General features: G+C 38.3%; 1 protein-coding gene across 1 annotated transcript in view; it reads left to right on the forward strand.

Annotated features, from left to right (window-relative positions):
- Nucleotides 1–23,013, forward strand: part of baz1b (bromodomain adjacent to zinc finger domain, 1B) — a 96,645-nt gene extending 73,632 nt beyond the window's left edge. Inside the window, exons 14-18 of the mRNA XM_069911820.1 lie at nucleotides 262–409; nucleotides 1,057–1,199; nucleotides 2,765–2,919; nucleotides 19,690–19,796; nucleotides 20,934–23,013. Of these exons, the coding sequence (XP_069767921.1) occupies nucleotides 262–409; nucleotides 1,057–1,199; nucleotides 2,765–2,919; nucleotides 19,690–19,796; nucleotides 20,934–21,348 (968 nt within the window). The 3' untranslated portion in view covers nucleotides 21,349–23,013. The remainder of the gene's footprint in view (nucleotides 1–261; nucleotides 410–1,056; nucleotides 1,200–2,764; nucleotides 2,920–19,689; nucleotides 19,797–20,933) is intronic.
- Nucleotides 23,014–23,436: the final 423 nt, after the last annotated feature.

Genomic DNA, 23,436 nt, shown 5'->3' on the forward strand with positions numbered 1-23,436 from the left:
TTATTCCCAACCTTTTTATCATTCTTTCCCTGCACAAAGTAGACATTTTGTACCTTGTTGTATTGTATCCCTGCAATAACATTATTTCAAAATCTTTTATACTTCTTGGGATTTTAAGGAGAATTTGCTTTAATATATTTGAATAATTAAATATGTTTTAAAAAGAGTTTTATTTGGCCTTTCATTTCAAGGAAATAATCTTGTCTTGAGCCAACCATATCTATGGTCTGTAAACTCAGATTCTTCTTTTTATTCCCCCAGGTGAAGATGACAAGCTAATTCTATGTGATGAATGTAATAAGGCTTTTCACTTGTTCTGTTTGAGGCCAGCACTATATGTAATACCAGATGGAGAGTGGCTCTGTCCAGCTTGTCAACCAGCCACAGCCAGGAGAGGCACAAGAGATAGGTAATCTCCCAGATGGCTTACTGTTTATCTGTTGACCTCTCATTCTCTGTAGTCTTTTTGCAGGTTACTTTTGTACTTCTGGTTCAAGTTCATTTATTATCATCTGACTACATATACAACCCAATGAAATGACATTACTCTGGACCACGGTACGTGCACATGTACACACAATACATCGTTCATAATAATCACATGTACACATGGCCATGTCATCCAAAATAAATATATAAATATTTTGGGACATTTTACATGATACTGATCATCGATCTTGCAGCCTCCAGAAAGAAGCTATTCCCTAGCCTGGTAGTCCTGATTTAGATGCTCCTGTACCTGCTCCTTGATGGCAGTGAGTCAAAGATACTGCGTGCTGATGGGAAGGCTCTTCCATAATTCTTTGAGCCTTATTTAAGCAATATTCCTGGTAAATGTCAATAGGGGAAAGGGAGACCTCAGTGATTTTTCTCTGCCTTTTCGATGATCCCCTGTATTGACTTCCAGACCGATGCTTGTATCTACCATACAACACAATGAAGCAGCCAGACAGGACACTCTCAATTGTGCTTCTATGAAAAGTTGTCAAGATGGGGGCCAGTAGCCTTGCCTTCCAAAAATCGTCTTTTCATGTAAAATAAAATTGATCTTTTTAGAAATTATGCTGAGGAGGAAGATGAGGCCAACGATGAAGAGGAGGAGGAGGAGGAGGTGGAGGAAGAGGAGGAGGAAGAAGAGGAAGAGGTGGAGGAAGAGGAAGAAGATGACTATGAGGAGCGTGAAGGGCCTAGACTTAGATGTAAGATATCATACTGGGAATAATTTTCAGCTGTTCTGTATTTGTAGTTTTCTGGTTGATTCTGGTGGCAATTAACAACCTGAAATTTTATTTCCCATCCACCAATTTTCCAGAAATTATTTTGTATAATTTACTCATTGATGCCATTTAAAGGGAAGCAAACTCTTGGCACATTTTTGAAGCCTTTTATAATTTTACATACCATTGCTTGACATTTGCTCTGTATGTTTATCCACAATGACACACTTCAAAATAAAGTTAGTGCTTCCTATAGCTTCCATTTTTATTACTTACACTGAGAAGTTCAAGACAAACCATTCGGACTGACGACTGGCAAATTCCCTGAACTGATGACCCCCATCTTGGGGTCCTCTGGCTGCAGAGTTGGTGCATATATTTGTCAAGACCTTCCAAATGTCCTCAGATTCTGGGAAGTTCTCAGCAGATTTTTTTTTTTTAAAACGCAGATGCAAGAATCTTTAATTAAATGAACAAGGCAAGAAACTGTTGGCCACTAAACCTAGCATTTCCCTTACAAAATTGATTGGAATGCATTATTGAATATTTGGATTTCCAAAAGCTGTTTGATTAGGTGCCATATTCATGTTAGGATCATACAACCTTGGTGGTCATGTTTTCATGGATAGAGGATTGGCGAACAAAAAACTAGTAAAAGACTCATTTTCAAACTGGCACACTAACTAGTCAGGTGGCACAGTGATCAGTGTTGGAAAGCATATTAATAACTGTACTGTAACCTTATCAGTTAATGACACAAAACTAGGCATGCTGTGAGGACAATCGGCAAAAGGATGTAGCTGAGTAACTAAGTGGACAAAAATTTGATTGATCGAATGAGTGTTGTGTGGAAATGTGAGATTATCCAGTTCTAAAGACAAAATAGAAAGCAGAATATTCTTTAAAATGGGAAGAAAATGCAAAACACTCTGGGTAATGCAAGCAATTAGCAAAGCATATTGAATGTTGAACTTTGGAATCGTGAGAAGTTGGTAAATGACGAGACCACAAATAAGCAGAATTGCAGGCGGGTAAGGGCTGCATCTGTCTGAAGAGAAACAGTTAATATTCCAAACTGAAGATTTTTCATCAATTATTTTCATAAATCATAAATCATACAAGAGACTCTTAGGCACACAGATGGAAGAGAAATAGAGGCTTATGGGGTAGGGAGCGTTTAGTTTATATGGGTCAGCTCAACATCTGACCTCTGCTGTAATTGTGAATATTTTGAGTTTTCTACCTCAGATTTTGGACATCTTCAATTTTTTTTTACCCTCAATCAATTACATTAAAGTGTCAATGGGCAGAGAACTCATTGGCTGGAGGATTTTGTGGAAGTACTAACACAAGGCCTTTTTATCTGTATACAGGTGAAATGTGAAGGGGGAGTCTCCCTCCAAAAAAATTGAAACTTGAGGACTGAGGATAATGGGATAAGGAAAGGTAGAAGTGAAGGTTCAGGCCAAACAAAAGCTTTGCTGGAATGCCACTTAAAAGACCCCTGTGCCATCTTAGAGATCACATGTGTATCTTGCTCTTTACAGCAAGGCCTAGGAAAGCTGCCAAAGGAAAACCACGCCGTCGGGGCCGTCCTCCAAAACAGGACAAACAGCCGGGGAAGAAACGGTCCCCACATGGTCATGTCAGAAACACTCGACGCAAGACATCACCCGTCAATGGAGTGGACATTGATGTGCTGGTGAGTGCCAAGTGCCAGAATTTTGGGCTGGGCAATGAGATAGGTGTATCTAAAAATCTTGTATAAGGAAATCCAAACGTGAGATAACTTATTTTATTCCATGGCGACAGATCAACTTGTTTTTAGCTTCTGAAACAATGCCTTGGAGAAAATAAAATTATGCATGAATTTTCTACTTCATCCATTTTTCATTCCTTCTGCATGCATAAAATTATCACTTTTATATAATGCTTGTGTAAATGTTAGATATACTATCAATTGGAGAAAAAGAAATTTATTCATCACAGTGACTGACAAATTGAACAAGCTCCTAAAATGTGACTTCATAAATCAATACTTCCAGTGGTAAGAGTGATTGCCTAGAATACCTGGTACTGGATATAATGTTTTGAAACCTAACGTAGGTTTTTGGAGCAATAGAAAACCCTGCTGAATGCTGTACAAATTTTATTTTTTAAAAACATTTCTTCTGTCCTAGTGGCCAGGTTGCTGAATTATAAAATGCAGCAAAGACTCCAGCTGTGCTGATTTTACTTCGAACTGGTAGAGATAGTTTCACTTGGCCTGGATCTTGGAGGAGAAAATTGTCTGGGATCCCATATTTGGAATGCACTCCTCTCTGGGAAGTCTTGTGTAAACACAATGTGAGAACAGATGAGGCATCTGTGGTGACTACCCAAATCGGACCATGACCAGTGTAATACAAGCTACAGTACATGTTCGCCTGAGGGACCAATGCTGTCAACTGGGCATGGGAGTCTGCATTTTGATGGCAAATTAAATGGAGAAAGTACTGATTTCGGATGTTAACTTTTCAGTTATCTACAACAGCTATTCTCAAACTTTATTTTGGCTCTGTCCCCCTTTGGACTCTGCTTGAAGTTTATGGCCTCACTTTCCTATGAAGCCATTAAGTTTTGGTTTCTTCTGTACTTTTCTCCTCATGACTACATAAAAGCATAAATATTTATGTTACATGAGGTGGAAAAAAAACAGGGCTTTTACTTAAATGTGCTGTGACCCCAGGGGAGGCATAGGGCCCCTGTTAAGAATGGCTGATCTACAGCACATTGTCTACTAGCTGTAAATGCCACTTAATAATTAATGGAGATTTTTTAATAAATAAATAATTTGGTAGTTCAGTTACCAAAATTTGAATGTGAGACTCATTTCTCAAACATCATTATTTACATTTAAGGAAAGACTGGATAATTACATGGAGGGGAGAGGATTGGAGGGGTATGGACCAGGTGCTGGTCAGTGGGACTAGGAGGGTGGGGATTTGTTCCGGCATGGACGAGTAGGGCCGAACTGGCCTGTTCTGTGCTGTATATGGTTCTATGTTTATAAAGTAGTGATCAGCACGGGAGCTGCCAAAGACAGGAATTCCACTGTTCTGATGCGATGCTGCATGGTACTGTGACAGAATAGCTAATATGTATAGTTTGACATCTATTTGTTTGCTAATTCTAAATGCAAGATTGGTTTGGACTGAATTTGTCAAGTAATATTACAGGTCACTTCCTATCCTGTCAGAGTCCTAATCAAGCTTCATTATTAAATCGGAAATTTTAGTTCATTCTGCTTGACTGCTTGTTTTTAAAAAAAAGGGACCCTTCAATTACTTTAACTCCTACCATTCAAAATGCTAAAAGACCCTACTACTTTTGCATGAGGTCTGAAAAGTTGGATTTGGGATCTGGAGCTTGGGGAGAAGGGGAAAGAGAGCCTACAAATAGAGCACAAAGCCTTAAAGCAAGGTAAAAAGTAGAAAGTTCAGGATGTTGGACCTGGTTTTAACCAGCCATGCATTTAACAAGAATAAATTAACTGTGAAGATTTAGAATACAGATTAAGCATTAATCACTCATGACTCCAATCCATGATCTAACATTCTGAGATAAAGATTGGTAGTCTTAAGAATTATCATTCCTTTTAAAAAAAAAAGTTCCTTCTGACCCAGGGTCATGAAATTTTTGCTTTTGAGAAATAGTTGCTGGGATTCCAGCTATGTGGTCGGGTCTTTTCTTCTTCAACTTTGAGGAGGTCAAGCTGGAGACGCCAGGAAATTATTCTGGTCTCGACAAAGAGAATGAAAAAAATCAGTGGAAGATCTTTGACAAATATCTCGGCAAAGATGCTCTTGAACCCTTACACTTTGTAGATTATTGAGAGATGATTCATAGATTGTTAAGAGGGTTTAAAATAGGACTAAATGTATCTGTAGGCTGGGGGGTCCAATTAGTATTAGAATCCCAATAATGCAGCCGCAACTCGGGCTGTTTGTACTGCTGGCAGTTGTTACTGGCCTGCTGGGGTTAGAGAGAGTCACAGCACTCTGTCAGCTGTCCTGTTGTACTCCAGCCAAACAGAAGTGGGGTTGTCTTTCATGGACAGCAATTATCAGGAGACCAAATAAACAGTATCTACGGACCCAACCTGATAATCCATCCTCATTTGTCACAGGCTAATTCAGCAGAATAGCTAGTCCAGAGTATATTAGGATGTGTGCATGTGCCTATGCTCGTGCGCACTTGTAAGAGGGCAGCACAAGGAAATAAGACAGGAGGATTACATGAGATCTGTGGGCTTGTAAATTTTTCAATTTGTTGATTTTTTTTAAAATCATGGTGTTATCAAATGTTTCATTCTGTGAGTCTGCACTGATACTCGTAGTTATAACACACAGCATTGATGATATTAATAGAAAAATACTGAGGATCATTCAAATGCAAGTACACAAAATTTGAACTTTGTTGGCTGAGGTATTGTGGTAATAATGAAATTTGTATGTTCCAATCTCAAGGCAATTTAAGGATAAGGATACAAGAGTAGTAAAGCCATTCAACCCATCAAGTCCACTCCTTCATTCCATCATGAGCTGATCCATTCCCCTGTCTTCTCCCCGTAACCCTGACTATCAGAACCACTGCCTTAAATACACCCAATATCTTGGCCTCCAGACTCCCCCATGGTAGCAAATTCCAGAGGTTCGCCACTTTCTGGGTCAAGAAATGTATCTGTATCTCTGTTTTAAAAGGTCGCACTTCAATCCTGAAGTTGTACCCTCTTGTCCTAGACTCCCCTACTATGTCCAGGCCTTTCAACATTCGAAATGCTTCTTTGAGATCCCCCTCATTCTTCTGAACTCCAAGGAATAAAGTCCAAGAGCTCCTTTGCTCACCCCTTTATTTCAGGAGTCATTCTTGTGAATCTTCTCTGACCCCTCTCCAATACCAGCGCATCCTTTCTTAAATAATGAACCCAAAACTGTACGTTGTACGCTAAGTGTGGTCTCACCGGTGCTTTAAAAAGCTTCAACAATTCATTGTTCAATTGTACAATTTTAAAACTAGTTATTTTCAACACATTCATGCTGTGATTTGGAGGTAGGATTTTGTCTAACTCACCAAACATAGAGAATTCATTTTAAGTGCAGAGGAAACAACACCTCTCAAAGTTAATGCAGGAAGGTATGGTGTGCACTGAGTGTCAAATGTGTTATAACCATATACAGCACAGAACAGGCCCTACTCATCCATGTCCCACTGACCAGCACCTGGTCCATACCCCTCCAATCCTCTCCCCTCCATGTAATTATCCAGTCTTTCCTTAAATGTAAATAACGTCTTCAACCACCTCCGCCGGTAGCTTATTCCACATCCCAATTTTCCCCCTTCAATCTCAAACCATGGCCTCTGGTTTGAATATCCCCCACTCTTAATTGAAAAAGCCTATCCACGTTGACTCTCTCTGTCCCTTTTTAAATCTTGAACACCTCCATCAAATCCCCCCCCCCCCCTCAATCTTCTACGCTCCAGAGAAAAAAGCCCCAGGCTGCTCAACCTTTCTCTGTAACTCAAACCCTGACATCCTGTCAACATTCTCGTGAACCTTCTCTGCACTCTCTCTATTTTGTTTATATCCTTCCTATCAATTTGGTGACCAAAACTGCACACAGTATTCCAAATTTGGCCTCACCAATGCTTTGTACAGTTTCATCATAACATCCCAACTCTTGAATTCAATACTCCGATTTATGAAGGCCAACATTCCAAATGCCATCTTCACCTGAGTATCAACTTTGAGGGTACTATTTACCATAACTCCTAAATCCCTTTGTTGCTCTGCACTCCTCATTTATCTACCATTCAATGTATATGACCTATTTAGATTTGCCTTTCCAAAATGCAACACTTCACACTTATCCGTATTAAATTCCATCAGCCATTTCTATGCCCACTCCTCTTGCTTTCCTATATCTCTTCTTAAGCTACGGTAATCTTCCTCACTGTCCACAATATCACCAATCTTTGTATCATCTGCAAACTTATCCAATTCACCACCCCTTCTTCCAGATCGTTAATATATATAACAAACAATAGTGGACCCAGGACTGATCCCTGAGGAACTCCACTAGTCACCGGCCTCCAATTTGACAAACAATTTTCTGCCAGTACTCTCTGGGACCTCCCATCCAACCATTGCTGAATCCATTTCACTACCTCCTTATTTATACCTAATGCCTCCACCTTTTTTCCTAACCTCCTGTGGGGAACTAAAGTCTAAATAGACAACATTCACAGCCTTCATCAATCATTTTTGTAAACCCCTCGAAAAACTCTATAAGGTTTGTTAGGCATGATCTACCCCTGTCAAAACCATGCTGACTCCTACCTATCAATCCCTGTTCTTCCAAATATTTGTAAATGCCATCCCTCAGAACACTTTCCATCAACTTACCCACCACAGACGTCAGACTCACAGGTCTATAATTTCCAGGCTCACATTTGGACCCTTTCTTAAACAGCGGAACAATATGAGCCACCCTCCAATCCTCTGGCACTACCCCCGTGACCAGTGACATCCTAAATATCTCTGTTAATTTCTGTACACTAGTCTCCCTGAGTGTCCTTGGGAATACTTTGTCTGGACCCGGAGATTTGTCCACCTTTATCTTTTTTAACACTGCCATCACTACCTCCTCAGTTATCCTTATATGATTCATGACCTCCCCACTATTTTTCTTTACTTCAAATGGTACAATATTTTTTTTCCTAGTGAATACCGAGGAAAAGAAATCACTTAAAATTTCCCCCATCTCCTCTGACTTTTCACGTAGCCTATCCTTCCTATCTATAAGGGGTCCAATTCTATCCCTCACTAATCTTTTACTTTTAATGTACCTATAGAAACCCTTTGGATTTATTCTTACTCTGCCTGCCAAAGCCTCTTCGTGTCTCTTTTTGGCCTTTCTAATTTCTTTCTTAAGATTCTTTTCTACACTCCTTGTAGTCCTCTTTCAATTTCTCATCACCCTGCTGTTTATACCTCTAGTACACCTCCCTCTTTCTCCTAACCAAATTTCTAATATTCCTTGAAAACCAAGACTCCCTATGACTTCCAGCCTTTCCTTTGATCCTCACAGGGACATATTTACTCTGTACTCTCAAAATTTCTTCTTTGAATATTCTCCATTTTTCATTTACATTCTTTCCTGAAAAAATCATGTCCCACTCAATACTCCCCAAAGCCATTCTCATTCCTTCGAAATTTGCTTTTCTCCAATCCAGAACCTCAACTTTAGGCCCTTCTTTGCTCTTCCCTAAAACTACCCTAAAACTAATAGAGTTGTGATCCCTAGACCCAACTTGTTCTCCAACATTAACCTCAGACACCTGACCTATCTCGTTCCCTAACAGGAGATCCAGTATTACACCGTCCCGAGTCGGTTCCTCTACGTATTGATTAAGAAAACTATCTTGTACATATTTGACAAACTCCAGCCCATCCAACCCTCTTACTGTATGGGTATCCCAATCAATGTGAGGGAAGTTAAAATCTCCCATGATCACTACCTTATGTTTATTACACATATATGCTATCTCCTTGTCAAATTTGTTGACAAAGCCATGTGGTTGTCAAGCTTAAATGATGGACAGAACTCTATTCTGATTACTATTTTGCAGTCTCAAAATACATGAGGTATCTCAAATTACTTGTTTTCTAATTATGATTATTTTTTTAAACTCTTGGCCTCTTGTGAACTCCAGATTCTTTGACTGTGAGAGCCATGTCTGGTACTTTTGTCGACAAGTATGTGCTACCTTGCCCTAAGATCAGGTTTCATGGATCTTCCAAATTGAAATCAGCAGTTTTCCCTGCAGAATCCGTTAAAATCATGTCATCTGTTAGCATTTGTGTTTTAAAATTTTCCAGCAACCACATGCTAGCACAAAATAAGATGGTCAACTCCCTGATGTGGCATTGGGTTGATTTTTAATTGACCAGTTTTTAGGGTTCCCTTGTGCCCTGTGGTTGAATGCCATCTAGTTGTATGTTATGTAGGACTAGATGTTAATGTCCCTTATTGCACTCCTGAGATTTGCTTCCTCACTGTTTCGCTGATAGACCCACGAGTTCAGCAGTGAATCCTGGCATCCTGGGCTTACCCCCTAGATGCTATTCACTCACTTGGGTGCCCAGGTGGAATCCTTTCTCCTCACCCAGAACCACTGACTACCCTCTTCAGGAGCTCTGGAGAGATTTTTGACTGCTTGTCGGTGCAACTTTCCCAATTCCCCAGGTAGCCTTGATGTCATTGTGGCTACAAATCCTCTGCACTGGAAGGACCCTTCTCTTCCAGCCATGTGGCTGCACATCAGCTGCAAGTTCAGCATAACCTTAGTTTCTTGCGTTCATAGGCCTCCGCAACTGCATCCTCCCAGGTCACTGTAAGCTCTTTTATATCAACGAGATGGAGTGAGGCCGACCACAGCACAAGGTCTGGCCTGAGATTGGTTTCTGCAATTTCATTTGGGAAACAGAGCCTCTGGCCTAAGTTTGCCAACATCTTCCAATCAAGTGCCCCGCCTAGCTGCCTGGAATCTGATCTTGATGTGCCAATTCTGGCTTGACCCTCACCTTTCTGGACAAATGCTGTTTAAGGCTGGTGGGATGAAGGGGAGGTAGAGCGTTAACACTCGTCTGCCGATTTTCCAACACTGCTGCAAGACACTGTATCACCTGGTTATGACACCAGGTGTATCGGCCTTGCAACCCACCAAAATGTTTAAGTGTTGCTGAAGTCTGGCAGAGGGAGCATGTGGGGTCCTCTCCATACCACTGGCTAAGATACGTGGCAGACAGTCATTTTCACCTTTGTCTCTGCAGTTCAGCTGTTTTGCCATTGATTGGCTGAAGCTGTAATAAGGTCTGAACCATGTGATTTAGGCAGAGCTTAAACTGACCACCAGTGTTTGATGAATGATTATTGATTAAAATGCAGTGTCGCATCAGAGATTAGTGAGACCAAATTTGGAGTATTGTGTGCAGTTTTGGTCACCTATCTTCAGGAAATGTATCAATGAGATTGAAAGATTGCAGAGAAAATTTACAAAGAGTTTGCTGGATCTTAAGGAGCTGAATTGTAGGGAAAATTGAACAGATTAGGGCTTTATTCCCTGGAATCAGAATGAGGAGAAATTTGATAAAGTATGAGTAGAGGTAGAGTAAATGCAAGCAAGCATTTTCCACTGAGATTTGGTAAACAAGAAAGAGAGGATGTAGGTTAAGGGTGAAAGATGAAATGTTCAAGGGCAATATTATAAAATCTTCAATCAAAGGGTGATGAAAGTGTGGAGCGAGCTGCAAGCAGAAATGCTGAATATGGGTTCGATTTCAACATTGAAGAAAAATTTGGATAGGTACGTGAATGGGAGGGGTATGAGGGCTAAAGTCCAGATGCAGGTCAATGGAGCGAGGTAGAAAAATAGTTTAGCGTGGGCAAGATGAGCTAACTGGCTTGTTTCTGTGCTGTAGTGTTCTGTGATTTGATGGCTCATGACACCTGTATGCATTCATGCATATTGGCAGTAGACTAATAGGGTGGTAATGAACCAAATTGGGTTTCTTTGGTCTTCAGATGGACATTATATACCTGGGTAATTATAACGCGACAATTTGGGTCCAAAAAATCAGATCGTGAAAAAAACAGGGTCGTGCTAAATTGGGATTTCTCTACTGTGTAAAATATATACACACATCAATCGCAGCAGCCCCCGCCTCACCCCCCCCCCCAATCAATGCGATGAATTCCCCAGCAAGATAAACATTACTGTTCTTACCTTAATCATTTAGAAGCGCCACTTTTAATCATCCCGCTGCTCCACAGGGTGACCATCCCTTGTACTACATATTTTTAAATGGGCTCACTTAACGTCCTATCTCAAAGAATTGAAAGTTAAGGAATCCAATAACTCATTACGTTGTATCTGAATTCACGTTAAATCGGGGTTCCACTGCCTGCTGCATCTAGTACCTGTTCAATTTTTTTTATTAATAGAAGCCAATTGAATTGGCTGAAGCCTGACATTTGCAATGGTGGAAATATCAACAGGCATTGATTACAAGTGTTTCAGTCTTTATTTTTTTGATTGTCATAAGCTGGGTTCTTCCATTATTTAGGAAATGTCAAGTGTTTTAACTGCCCTGCTATTCACAACTAGAAATGGAGAGGTCTGATTTGATCTGTTGGTTGCATTTATGGTTTAGCATGCAGTTCTGTGAAGCTTTATTGAGTTAGTATATTCCTCCAAGATATTTGTTCTTGTGTTGAAATAGAACCCTCCAGCTGACTATTCCTTAGCATCTTATGGATATCGAGCTGTTACTTAACATCAGTGTGTAAAATGTGAAAATTCAGTTAGTTTTCTGCTGTAATCTTGCCATTTGAGCAATGTTTTACAGGTTATTGGAAACCAAAATGAAGGTATCTTCATTCTCATCAAAATTCTGTTCATCAGGCTCAGTGGATAGTACATGTATAGTGTATAATGCCTGGGATTTTTCTTTGTTCCTACCTCAGTTGGCTCATCTTTCTGGACCCCAGGCCCACTCAGATCCTGAGATGTGCAAGTCTGAGTCATCAACCAGTTGATGCATGGACAAGGAACCTAGGAAGCAGCACAGTTGAAAAAAATGTGCAAATATGTTTCAAATCTTATCCTGAGAACAATACAGCCAACAGGGAAAACAGAAATGTTTTTCCAAGTGTTGCATTTTGGCCAGAATTATTAGTATGTTTAGGATATTCCTTTTGCCAAAATACAATTGTTTAAAGTTTTGTATTTTCCATCAATATTTTCTCAGGTTAATTTCATACTGAAGCCCAATCCAGATATTTTTGTAGGAATTTACTTGCACTCTTTTGTGACACCTTGTGATTGAGGCTAAATATTTTATATCAAATGTGGTTGGCATTTAAAATACCAGGTGAACTTTGGCTAGGTGAGATTTAGAAGTAATTAGCACTCATCAAGATGAGTGGTAGAGTGAACAGTGAAGGTGGTTAATCTAAGACAGTGGTTCGCAATCTTTTTCTCCCCACTCACATATCACCTTGCGTAATCCCTTACTTCCACAGAGCATGTATAGGATGTCATAGGTGCTCTGTGGTTAGTAAGGGATTACGCAAGGTGGTATGTGAGTAGGGGGAAAAAAAAAGGTTGAAAACCAATGATCTTAAAAGGTTTTTATGCAGAAAAGCCACGTTAGTTTGCTCATTTTTTTAATAGTTAATTTTTTTTATTTTTCATATTATGAACCATATTAATCAAAATTCACACAAACATTTCCCTCTTGAATATACACAATGTCATTTTCTCCCCTTTTTCCGCCTCCCTTCCCTCCCTCCTTCCCACCCCCCTCCAAACCCATTAAACGTTCAACATATACAATACAATAAACCCATTAAACAATGTCATCACACAATGAAAATAAACAAGAAAATTGTGTCATCTACTTTTACACACTGGGTCAGTTCATTTAGTCTTCTTCTCGTTCTATCATTTTAGGGGGTGGAGGTCCGCGGTAGGCCCTCTCTGTTGTGTTCCATGTACGGTTCCCAAATTTGTTCAAATAATGTGACTTTATTTTTTAAATTGTTATTTTTTCCAATGGAATACATTTATTCATTTCCATGTACCATTGCTGTACTCTCAGGCTCTCTTCCGATTTCCAAGTTGACATTATACATTTTTTTGCTTCAGCTAAGGCTATCATAATAAATCTTTTTTGCGCTTCATCCAGTTTGAGGCCTAATTCTTTACTTCTTATATTACTTAGAAGAAAGATCTCTGGATTTTTTGGTATGTTGCTTTTTGTGATTTTATTTAATACCTGATTTAGATCTGCACAAAACTTTTTCACTTTCTCACATGCCCAAATTGCATGTACTGTTGTTCCCGTTTCCTTCTTACAGCGAAAACATCTATCTGATTATGTTGGGTCCCATTTATTTAACTTTTGGGGTGTGATATATAACCTGTGTAACCAATTATATTGTATCATGCGTAACCTCGTGTTTATTATATTTCTCATAGTTCTGGAGCATAGCTTTTCCCATATTTCATTTTTTATCTTCATGTTTAGATCTTGTTCCCACTTTTGTTTGGGTTTATAGCTTATTTCATAATTTTCTTTCTCTTGCAGCTTGATGTACATGTTTGTTATAAATCTTTTAATTATCATTGTGTCTGTAATCACATATTCAAAGCTGCTTCCTTCTGGTAATCTCAGTCTGCTTCCCAATTTATCCTTTAAGTAGGTTTTCAGTTAGTGGTATGCAAACATTGTACAGTGAATTATTGCATATTTGTACTTCATTTGTTCAAATGATAATAAATTATTTCCCAAAAAACAATTTTCTATTCTTTTAATCCCTTTTCTCTCCCATTCTCTAAAGGAAAGGTTATCTATTGTGAAAGGGATTAGTTAATTTTGCGTCAATAATAATTTTGGTAGTTGGTAATTTGTTTTTTTTTTCCTTTCTACGTGAATCTTCTTCCAAATGTTGAGCAGATGGTGCAGTACTGGTGAACTTCTATATTGCACCAGTTTTTCATCCCACTTATCAAGTATATGTTCTGGTACCTTCTCCCCTATTTAATCTAGCTCTACCCTGGTCCAATCTGGTTTTTCCCTTGTTTGATAAAAATCTGATAGATATCTTAATTGTGCTGCTCTATAATAATTTTTTAAGTTTGGTAGCTGCAAACCACCTTGTTTGTACCATTCTGTTAATTTATCTAGTGCTATCCTCAGTTTACCCCCTTTCCATAAGATTTCCTTATTATTTTCTTTAGCTCATTGAAGAATTTATCTGTTAAAGGAATTGGTAACAATTGAAATAGGTATTGTATCCTTGGGAAGATATTCATTTTAATGCAATTTACCCTTCCTATCAGTGTTAGTGATCTTTCCAATGTTCTAAGTCATCTTGTAATTTGTTCATTAATGGCTGATAATTTAATTTGTACAGATGGCCTAGATTATTATCTAGTCGAATAACTAGGTATCGGATTGCTTGTGTTTGCCATTTAAATGGTGATTCTTTTTTAAACTTTGTGAAATCCGCATTATTCATTGGCATTGCTTCACTTTTATTTGCATTGATCTTGTACCCCAATATTTCTCCATATTCCTTCAATTCTTATGTAATTCTTTTATTGATAATTCTGGTTCTGTTAAATATACTATGATATCATCTGCAAATAGACTGATTTTATATTCCTTCTCTTTTATTTTTATCCCTTTTATTTTATTTTCTGTTCTTATCAGTTCTGCCAATGGCTCTATTGCTAAAGTGAACAGTGAGGGAGATAGTGGATATCCCTGCCTAGTTGACCTGCTTAATTTAAATTGGTTCGATATATATCCATTTACTGCCACCTTCGCCATTGTACCCTTATATAATGCATTAATCCAATTAATATATTTCTCTGGTAGGTTGAACTTCTGTAATACTTTGAATAAATAATTCCATTCTACCCTGTCAAAGGCTTTCTCTGCATCTAAAGCAACAGCCACTGTTGGCGTCTTATTTCCTTGTACTGCATGGATTAAGTTAATGAACTTACCGACATTGTCCGTTGTTCGTCTTTTCTTAATAAATCCAGTTTGATCTAGTTTTACTATTTTTGGTACACAGTCGGCCAATCTGTTTGCTAATAGTTTTGCTATTATCTTAGAATCTGAGTTAAGTAGAGATATTGGTCTATACAATGCTGGTGTTAGTGGATCTTTCCTCATCTTTGGTATTACTGTAATTATTGCTGTTTTACATGAATCTGGCAAGTTTTGTGTTTCTTCTATCTGGTTCATTACTTCCAGGAGAGGAAGAATTAATAACTCTTTAAATGTTTTATAGAATTCTATTGGGAGTCCTTCCTCCCCAGGCGTTTTATTGTTCGGTAGCTTTTTTAATATATCTTGTATTTCCTCTATTTCAAAAGGTTTTATCAACTTGTTTTGCTCCTCTTCTTGCAATTTCGGTAGTTCAATTTTAGCTAGAAACTCATCTATTTTGTCTTCTTTCCCTTCGTTCTCAGTTCAGTATAATTGCTCGTAGAATTCCTTAAAGTTTTCATTGATCTCTGTTGGGTTATATGTAATTTGTTTGTCCTTTTTCCTTGATGCCAATACTGTTCTTTTAGCTTGTTCTGTTTTAAGCTGCCAAGCTAGTATTTTGTGCATTTTTTTTCCCTCCTAGCTCATAATACTTTTGCTTTATTTTCATTATGTTCTTCTCCACCTTGTATGTTTGTAATGTTTCGTATTTTATTTTTTTGTCTGCCAATTCTCTTTTTGTTGCATCTTCCCTCGTTGCTAGTTCTTTTTCTGTACATTATTTCCCTTTCCAGCTGTTCTATTTCCCGATTGTAGTCCTTTTTCATCTTAGTTACATATCTTATTATCTGCCCTCTGAAGAAGGCTTTCATTGCATCCCATAATATAAATTTGTTTTTCACTGATTCCGTATTTATTTCAAAGTTCATTTTAATTTGGCGCTCAATAAATTCTCTAAAATCTTGTCTTTTAAATAGCATGGAGTTTAATCTCCATCTATACGTTCTTAGTGGGATGTCCTCCAGTTCTATTGCTAATAATGTGGGTGAGTGATCAGATAGCAATCTAGCTTTATATTCTGTTTTCCTAACTCTCCCTTGGTAATGGACTGACATCAGGAACAGATCAATCCTTGAGTATGTTTTAGGTCTACTCGAATAATATGAGTATTCCTTCTCCTTTGGGTGTTGTATCCTCCATATATCCAAAAGTTGCATTTCCTGCATTGATTTAACCATAAATTTGGCTACTTTGTTCTTTCTGCTAGTCTTTTGTTCAGTTTTATCCATCTTTGAATCCAAATTAAGGTTAAAGTATCCTCCTATCAATATATTCCCTTGCGTACCTACAATCTTCAAAAAAAATCTTGCGTAAACTTTTGATCCTCTTTATTAGGTGCATATATATTGACCAAATTCCAGAGTTCTGAATATATCTGACACTTTATCATTACATACCTCCCTGCTGGATCTATTATTTCCTCCTCTATTTTGATTGGTACATTTTTATTGATTAATGTAGCTACTCCTCTGGCTTTTGAGTTATATGATGCTGCCGTTACGTGCCCTACCCAGTCTCTGCTTAATTTATTATGTTCCAATTCAGTTAGATGCGTTTCCTGCACGGATGCTATATATATTTTTTCTTTTTTCAGTAAATTTAATAGCCTCTTCCTTTTGATTTGGTTATGTATTCCGTTAATATTTATAGTCATAAAGTTCAACATGGCCATCTCATACTCTACATCTCATTTCCACTTCCTCACCACCACCTTACCCCTTTTCCCCATTTTCATTCCTGTTTTCTGTTTTGAACGCACTGTATGACAACACTTCTAAAACATAAAATACTTCAACCACTCCCACATCTAAAATTCCCTTAACCCCAAGTGTTCCCCCCCACCTCTTTTCTTCTCTTTTTTTATCCCCTCCTCTTTTTTTACCTCCCCCCCTTACTTCCTTTTTCTTCCCTCCTTTAGTTCTTACTTATACATTATTTTTACATCTTCATATGTAGTTTGTCGTCATTCTTTGTTCTTGTTACATCTCTTCATCTCTCTTTCTGTCTTGCAGGCATTCTGCAAATTCTCATGCTTTCTCCAGATCCAAGAACAGTCTGTTTTGCTCCCCCGGGATAACTATTTTGAGCACCGCTGGATATCTTAACATAAATATACAGCCATTTTTCCATAGGATCGATTTTGCTGCGTTAAACTCCTTCCTCTTCTTTAGGAGCTCAAAACTTATGTCTGAGTAGAAAAAAATGTTTTGACCTTTGTATTCCAGTGGTTTTTTGTCTTCTTTAATTTTATTCCTTGCCTTCTCCAATATATTTTCTCTTGTTGTAGCTCAGAAATTTTACTAAAACGGATCTTGATTTTTGTTGTGACTGTGGTTTCGTGGCTAATGTTCTGTGTGCCCTTTCTGTTTCCATTCCTTCCTGCATTTCTGGCATTCCCAGGACTTTTGGGATCCATTCTTTTATAAATTCTTTCATATCTTTGCCTTCTTCATCTTCCTTGAGGCCCACTATCTTTATATTGTTTCGCCTACTATAGTTTTCCATTATATCTATCTTCTGAGCTAACAACTCCTGTGATTCTTTAACTTTTTTGTCACTTTCTTCCAATTTTCTTTTTAAGTCGTTCACTTCCATTTCTAATGCCATACACGTTCTTCCACATTTTCTAATCCTTTCCCTCCATCTGTTATGACCAGCTCTATTCTATTCATTTTTTTCTTCTGTACTTTTCATTTTTCTTTTCACTAAATTCTAGTGTCAACCATTCTTTTAATGCTTTCATATGTTCTTGAAATTTTTTTTATCTATGTACTGTCTATTCATTTTACCTCCTATTCCTCTGTGCAGAGCTTGGTGTTCTTCTTCTTCTTCTTCTTCTTCTGTGTCTGCTCTTGGGTTTGTGTCATCTATTTCTCTTCCTTGTATTGGTGTCTTCTGACTTTCTTGTTGAGTTGCTTGTCTGTTTGTTGGGTTTTTTTTTCATGATTTCTTGATGTTGATCCTCTTCTGGGCTGGTTATCTGTTGTGTCTCTTGCTTCCTTTTTTCTTTCTCACCCCTCCCTTTCCCGTTGCTTACTTTATCTTCCAGCTGGGAGCCCTGCTGTTGGGCATCTCTCAGCTGTTCGTGCTGTGGAGTTTCACTTCGCAGCTGGTCCCCCCTCCCGTCGGTGTTGTCCTTGTCATGCGCAGTTGCGCACCTCTGTTTGGCTCAGTGAGCCATTTTTGCAGTTCTGCAGTCGGTGGGTTGCGACTAACCTCAGGGAGTGGGCTCCTCTTTCCACGGCGGGTCCCTGCTTTTTCATGCAGGTAAGGCCTTCACCTTTCTCTTTCGGCGTCTTTCCTTTTTTTCCTGTTTTTGGTTTTTCTTTCTTAGGTGCCATTTTCTCCACCCCTTTATTTTTTATTTGTTGTGATTTGTGTGTCTGGGGCTTTGCTTTTTCTTCACTTTTTTTCTTCTTTTCTGGAGAGGGCTGGTATTCTCCTACCGGCCACTACTCCATCACGCGACTCCTCCGCTTGTTTTTTTTAAAAGGCAAATTTATTTTTTGTGCAGAGGTGGATTGCATGTCCTTTTACACAGGGAGATTTCTGAGTTGGCTTCCGAAGGTGAAAAAGGCGGGACGTATAATGCAGGAGGGATTTGACTTGCCTTTTTTGTGAACAGGGTTTATCTAGGCAAATTTCCATATTGTTGGATAGAAGGCAATGTTGGATAGAACTACATTAGAATAGTTTTGTTAGAAGTCAGACTAGTTCTGAATTGCTGGTAATTCTGTTGTACGTCGAGATGCTATCTGGTCACCTAGTTCTTCCCTGAATTTATTGTTCTCGGCAATTCCTTGGTTCATGGGATAAACTGAAATGATTTAAGGCTGTAATGCCAGGGATCTTGAAATATGTCCCTACCCTTGGTCACTGGCTAGTGACCCTTTATGAGCGAGCATTGTGCTATGTCACAGACCAGCAGCCATGGAAATTCACCAGGGCAGTGTTATATTTGTCTTTTAAAACACTATTTATTATTAAGTTCTAAAAATATAACATTAGTCAAATCAAAACCAACTATGCGTGTCAAACCCAAACCATTACAGCTTAGGAACAGTTCTGTAAAGTTATTCCAAAGTTCGGTCTTAGAAATCCATTGTCAAAACTTTTAAACTGATGCACAAAAGTAATCACAAAGGAGATGGTAGAGACTGAGTGACTGAACTGCCGAAAGCTCACAAATCCTTGTCGAATCTCTTACAGAAAAATATCCTTTGATAAGAACAGTTGTCACAACTCCCCTTTTCCTTGCGTAGGGGAAATGAAATGTGAGGCTTCCACGATGCTTCCATCACCCAGGTACGGGTCAATCAGAGTGTCCTTTCCTTGGTCATGGTGGGATTCAATAATTCCCCTGACGGAAAATTTGCTGAATTGACCGTTATCACGCAGAGTCATTCCTGCTCCATGTTCAATGAAATGGCTGCTGGTCGTAAAGTGCTGTTCCTTCAGTGTTCCACACATAGGACTCTCTCACCACCTGTGTCCCTGGAAAAATTTGCTACTCTCCAAAGTAGCATATTAGGGTACAGCCTGAACTACCTGATGCCACCCAATCTCTCCAAAGCTAATGGTTGCAGCCTGTATTAGCCCTTAAATTAATACACTAAATGGAATGAGAGCACGTAATAGTAGACATTGTACAGGGACATGATCTGACTTGACTGAAATTCACATGTAATCAGTAAATGGTTATATAACAGGAGGAAAAGGTATTTTGATTTTACTTTTTGCTTAGTAATGGAAACACATGACAACACATTTGGCTTTCTAATTGGTATTTATTTGTGTTGATAGGTGGGCCAAAGAACAAAATATAAATCGCGAAGACTAAACCTGGAGTTGACAAAGTGTGAAGAAATCCTGAATAAATTGGTCAGGTCCAGATACAGCTGGCCCTTCAGGTAAATGAATTACAGTTTGCTACAGGGAAGAATGGTAACCAAATCTTTGTGGGAGACAGTATTGTCTCAGCAAATCAAATTATCAGGAATGGTACAGCAAATCAATTCCTTCAAACAATGAGTGAAGGAACCTTAGAGAACTAGCTATTTCAAATCTCATACTGTGTAAAGAAGTAGGATTAATCTCTTCATAAAGAGATTTCTGATGAACAGTGATCAAGATGCAATAGAATTCCTCATGAAGGGTTGTGTGATTAAGACTAGGATATTAAATAAAGCAGTTATGCAGACATTAACATTCAATTTATGAATATGAATGGCACATTGGAAAATGTAGATTTTGAAATCGAGTTGAAGTCTGAAAAGGAATACAACAGTTTGTTAATTTTAGACTACAGGGGAGAAGGTTGAGTGGAAGAGGCTGTCATTCTCTAAAATTTGCAACAAAATAAGTAGTTATGTGACTGAAGCAAAAAAACATTTGTTGTGATATTTGTAAAACCGGATACCGAGGGACTGGTTCTTCATTTGGGGTAATGGTGTCAGGGTAGGTGATTACCATTTTGGCACTAGAATGAAAAATTACTTAATTGAACAACCAAGAAAGCATAAGATTATTCTGAAATTTTAGTCTCAATCCTTTAAGGCCATAGATTTATTCAAGATACTGGACCAGGATAAGAAATTAGAGATAAGATGTAGGGTCAACCATGATCTACAAAGTCTGTCTGATCTTCAACTACTCCTGTGACAGTGTTTAAGAATCTGCTTAATAAGCTTATAAACCAATCATCTGAAGCAGTGTTTGGGTGCCATATGGTAACACAAAGTTCAGTGTTTTTGATTCTTAAAACATTGAAAAAGAATTTGGGGTCCATGATTGTTCTCCACTCTGATGATGTGGGTCATTGCTCAGTTGAGACAGACTAATATCTGTGCAACTATAGTCCAGAAAGTTGCTGCATATTTAAGAGTACCATCGATCATGGTTTTGCAGATTTGTGGTGGGAACAGTTGACAAAGAACAAACATCACTTTGCTTCACCTGGCCCAGTTTGCTTCAGTGCATCTAAAATTATTGGCAACGATTGGTTTCTCTTTCTATGTAAAGTTTACTGATTGTTTTCCCTTTTTTAGAGAGCCTGTGACAACTGAAGAGGCAGAAGATTATTTGGAAATAATTAGTAAGCCGATGGATTTGCAGACAATGCAGAGTAAGTGCACTTGCAACAGGTATAGATCTGTTGAAGAATTTCTTGAGGATATGAAGCTGGTGTTTAACAATGCAGAAATGTACAATCAGGAAGGATGCCAGGTCCTCACCTGTGTAGAAAAAACAGAACGATGCTTCATTGAAATGTTGAGGAAACACCTCCCCAATTACAACTACAGAAGAGGCAAACCACGAAAGAGCACCCAGAAACGGACAAGGTTGGTGCAAGTAGAATTGGAGGAAGATGACGAGGAGGAAGAAGATGAGGACGACGAGTATGTCGACAGTGATGTCGAATCAAGTGAACATTCCATCCCACCACGCAAGCGTCGGAAGTGAATTGCAAATAGCCAAGATTTTTAACTAATAATGGATGTAGTAATTATTTTGGAAACTGCAAACGTGTTTGTACTTTAAATGTTTACGTTGACTGATATAAAATACTGGATCAAATACACAACTTCAACCTACTTGGACACTTTCATAGGAATATAAAAAGGTTGAAACCAAAAGCTCTTATAGAATTTTGTAATCTCTTGTGCGTTTGGGAGAACTTAAGGCTGTGGGATAGAATGTTCCTTCTTTCATTAAAAATGATTGTGAAATTAAGGTAATTAATAATAGCTCTAAAGTTCTCAATACATGAATATCATACAGAACCTTTGCATTAATATTTCTGTCCCTTGTATCCAGCTTTCATCATAGGCTCTTTCATATTTGTTCATCTTTGAAATAAAGATGTCAATACTGGGATTTGGACCTCAATGTGGTCAGTTTTTGGTTCATTCTAAAAGTCATAAGTTGCTGGAGAAACTTAGTCCGAATGACAGCTCCAGCAGATTGAAGGCCAAGACTTAGTACCCTGTGCCAGGTACCTCACACTGCATCACCAGCATCTGTTTATCCAGCTGCCTTCTATGTTTGACCATATATTGGAATATGTGTAAAGTTTCCTTCATTGAACGCAGAACAGTATTGTAAATGCAAGGCTGCTTTCTATTCTAACAAGATTGTACTACCTGAGTATGGTTCATGCCCCCAAAATTCATTTGAAGCCCAAAACTTGAGTGTCATCTGTACTTCCAACCTTCTTTTGATTTAAGTTATTCCAATGAATGACTACGGCCTGAAAATGAGTAGTTACTAATGAACATGTCTGAGTTGGTGGGAGGTGTTTATTTTTAAGCATCTCCATTTCAAAACTGGAGAATGATCACTTCTGACCAGCAGAGATCTGCGATCTGAAATCCGATGACAAATGTTTATTTTGCTCATCTAGCCCGAGATCGGTGGCCTAACCAAAGTGTGTTTTAACATACTGGGTGTCTAGTTATTGACATCTAGAGATTATGCTTTCCATACATGCTATAAGTTGGTGCAAGTTAAGATCACCCAGTGACTGTTTTCGAACATCTAATGTTTGTTGGCTGCCAACAATGTTGCGTTTGACACGTCGGATCATTTGGTCATGATTGGTAACCAAATGGTTTTCCTGTAATGCAATGGGATTTTTAAACTGAAGAATTGTAAATTACTCTTTTTGTGTGGAGATTTGTACAGTACAAACAGATGTGTAGACCTAACCAGATTCTTGCACTTCAAGTTGTCAGGAAAGAAAAATTGAGTGGCACAACTTGAATTTGTTTCCATTTGCCCCTTTGTGGTAGTTTGTATAAATAACTGATTATTATTTGAGTATTTGTGAGCAAAAAGTCCTTCATCTTCCTTTTCACACCACCAATTTTTGTTTTGTGGGAGGAAGGAGGAAGCAAAGCACTGATCTAAAGTTTCATTTTTAATGTGGGTTTCCCCTGCTTCCCAATGGTGTTTTATCACCTTCCCCTATCACAGTTGCATAGGTAAGTGATGTAGAAGAAGAAAACTGTGGAATTTTGCATTGTATATTTTCCCAAGTGTCTGTGGTAGTTGTTTGAGGAGGGCTATACTTGTATTCAAAAAAAACATTTTTGAAATTTTAAATAAAAGCAATTATGTTTAAAACTTTGCAATAATGTTGTTTATTTCTGTCATGAGCAATATTTGAATAATTTCAATGAAATTAAAGCATACTTCACCGACTGGCTTTTTCCAACTTTTGGGTTGAGCTGCCACAACTAAATGCTCTTTGTCCTCAGTTAAATCTCAATTTACCTGATTTAGTTTGTTCACTTTATTTTATGTCAGGTGTAATTTCTTTTACAATTCTCTTGCTTTTCTTGCAATGCTTCTATGAATAAAATATCTTGGTGTATGCATGTTTCACTCTTTTATGTGAGTGCCATTCTGTTGTAAGACGACACATTTTGCTTCTCTCTTCAGTGTGTGTGCTTTTTGTCTGGTCAGAAATTGCTCCAAAGCTGCATTTGTCTTTCTCCCCTCCTGCTCCCTCTTGATCTCCACTTATCACACTTGTTGAGTATGTCATGT

The sequence above is a fragment of the Narcine bancroftii genome, chromosome 14 (genome assembly GCF_036971445.1).
Source record: "Narcine bancroftii isolate sNarBan1 chromosome 14, sNarBan1.hap1, whole genome shotgun sequence".
Classification (NCBI taxonomy): domain Eukaryota; kingdom Metazoa; phylum Chordata; class Chondrichthyes; order Torpediniformes; family Narcinidae; genus Narcine; species Narcine bancroftii.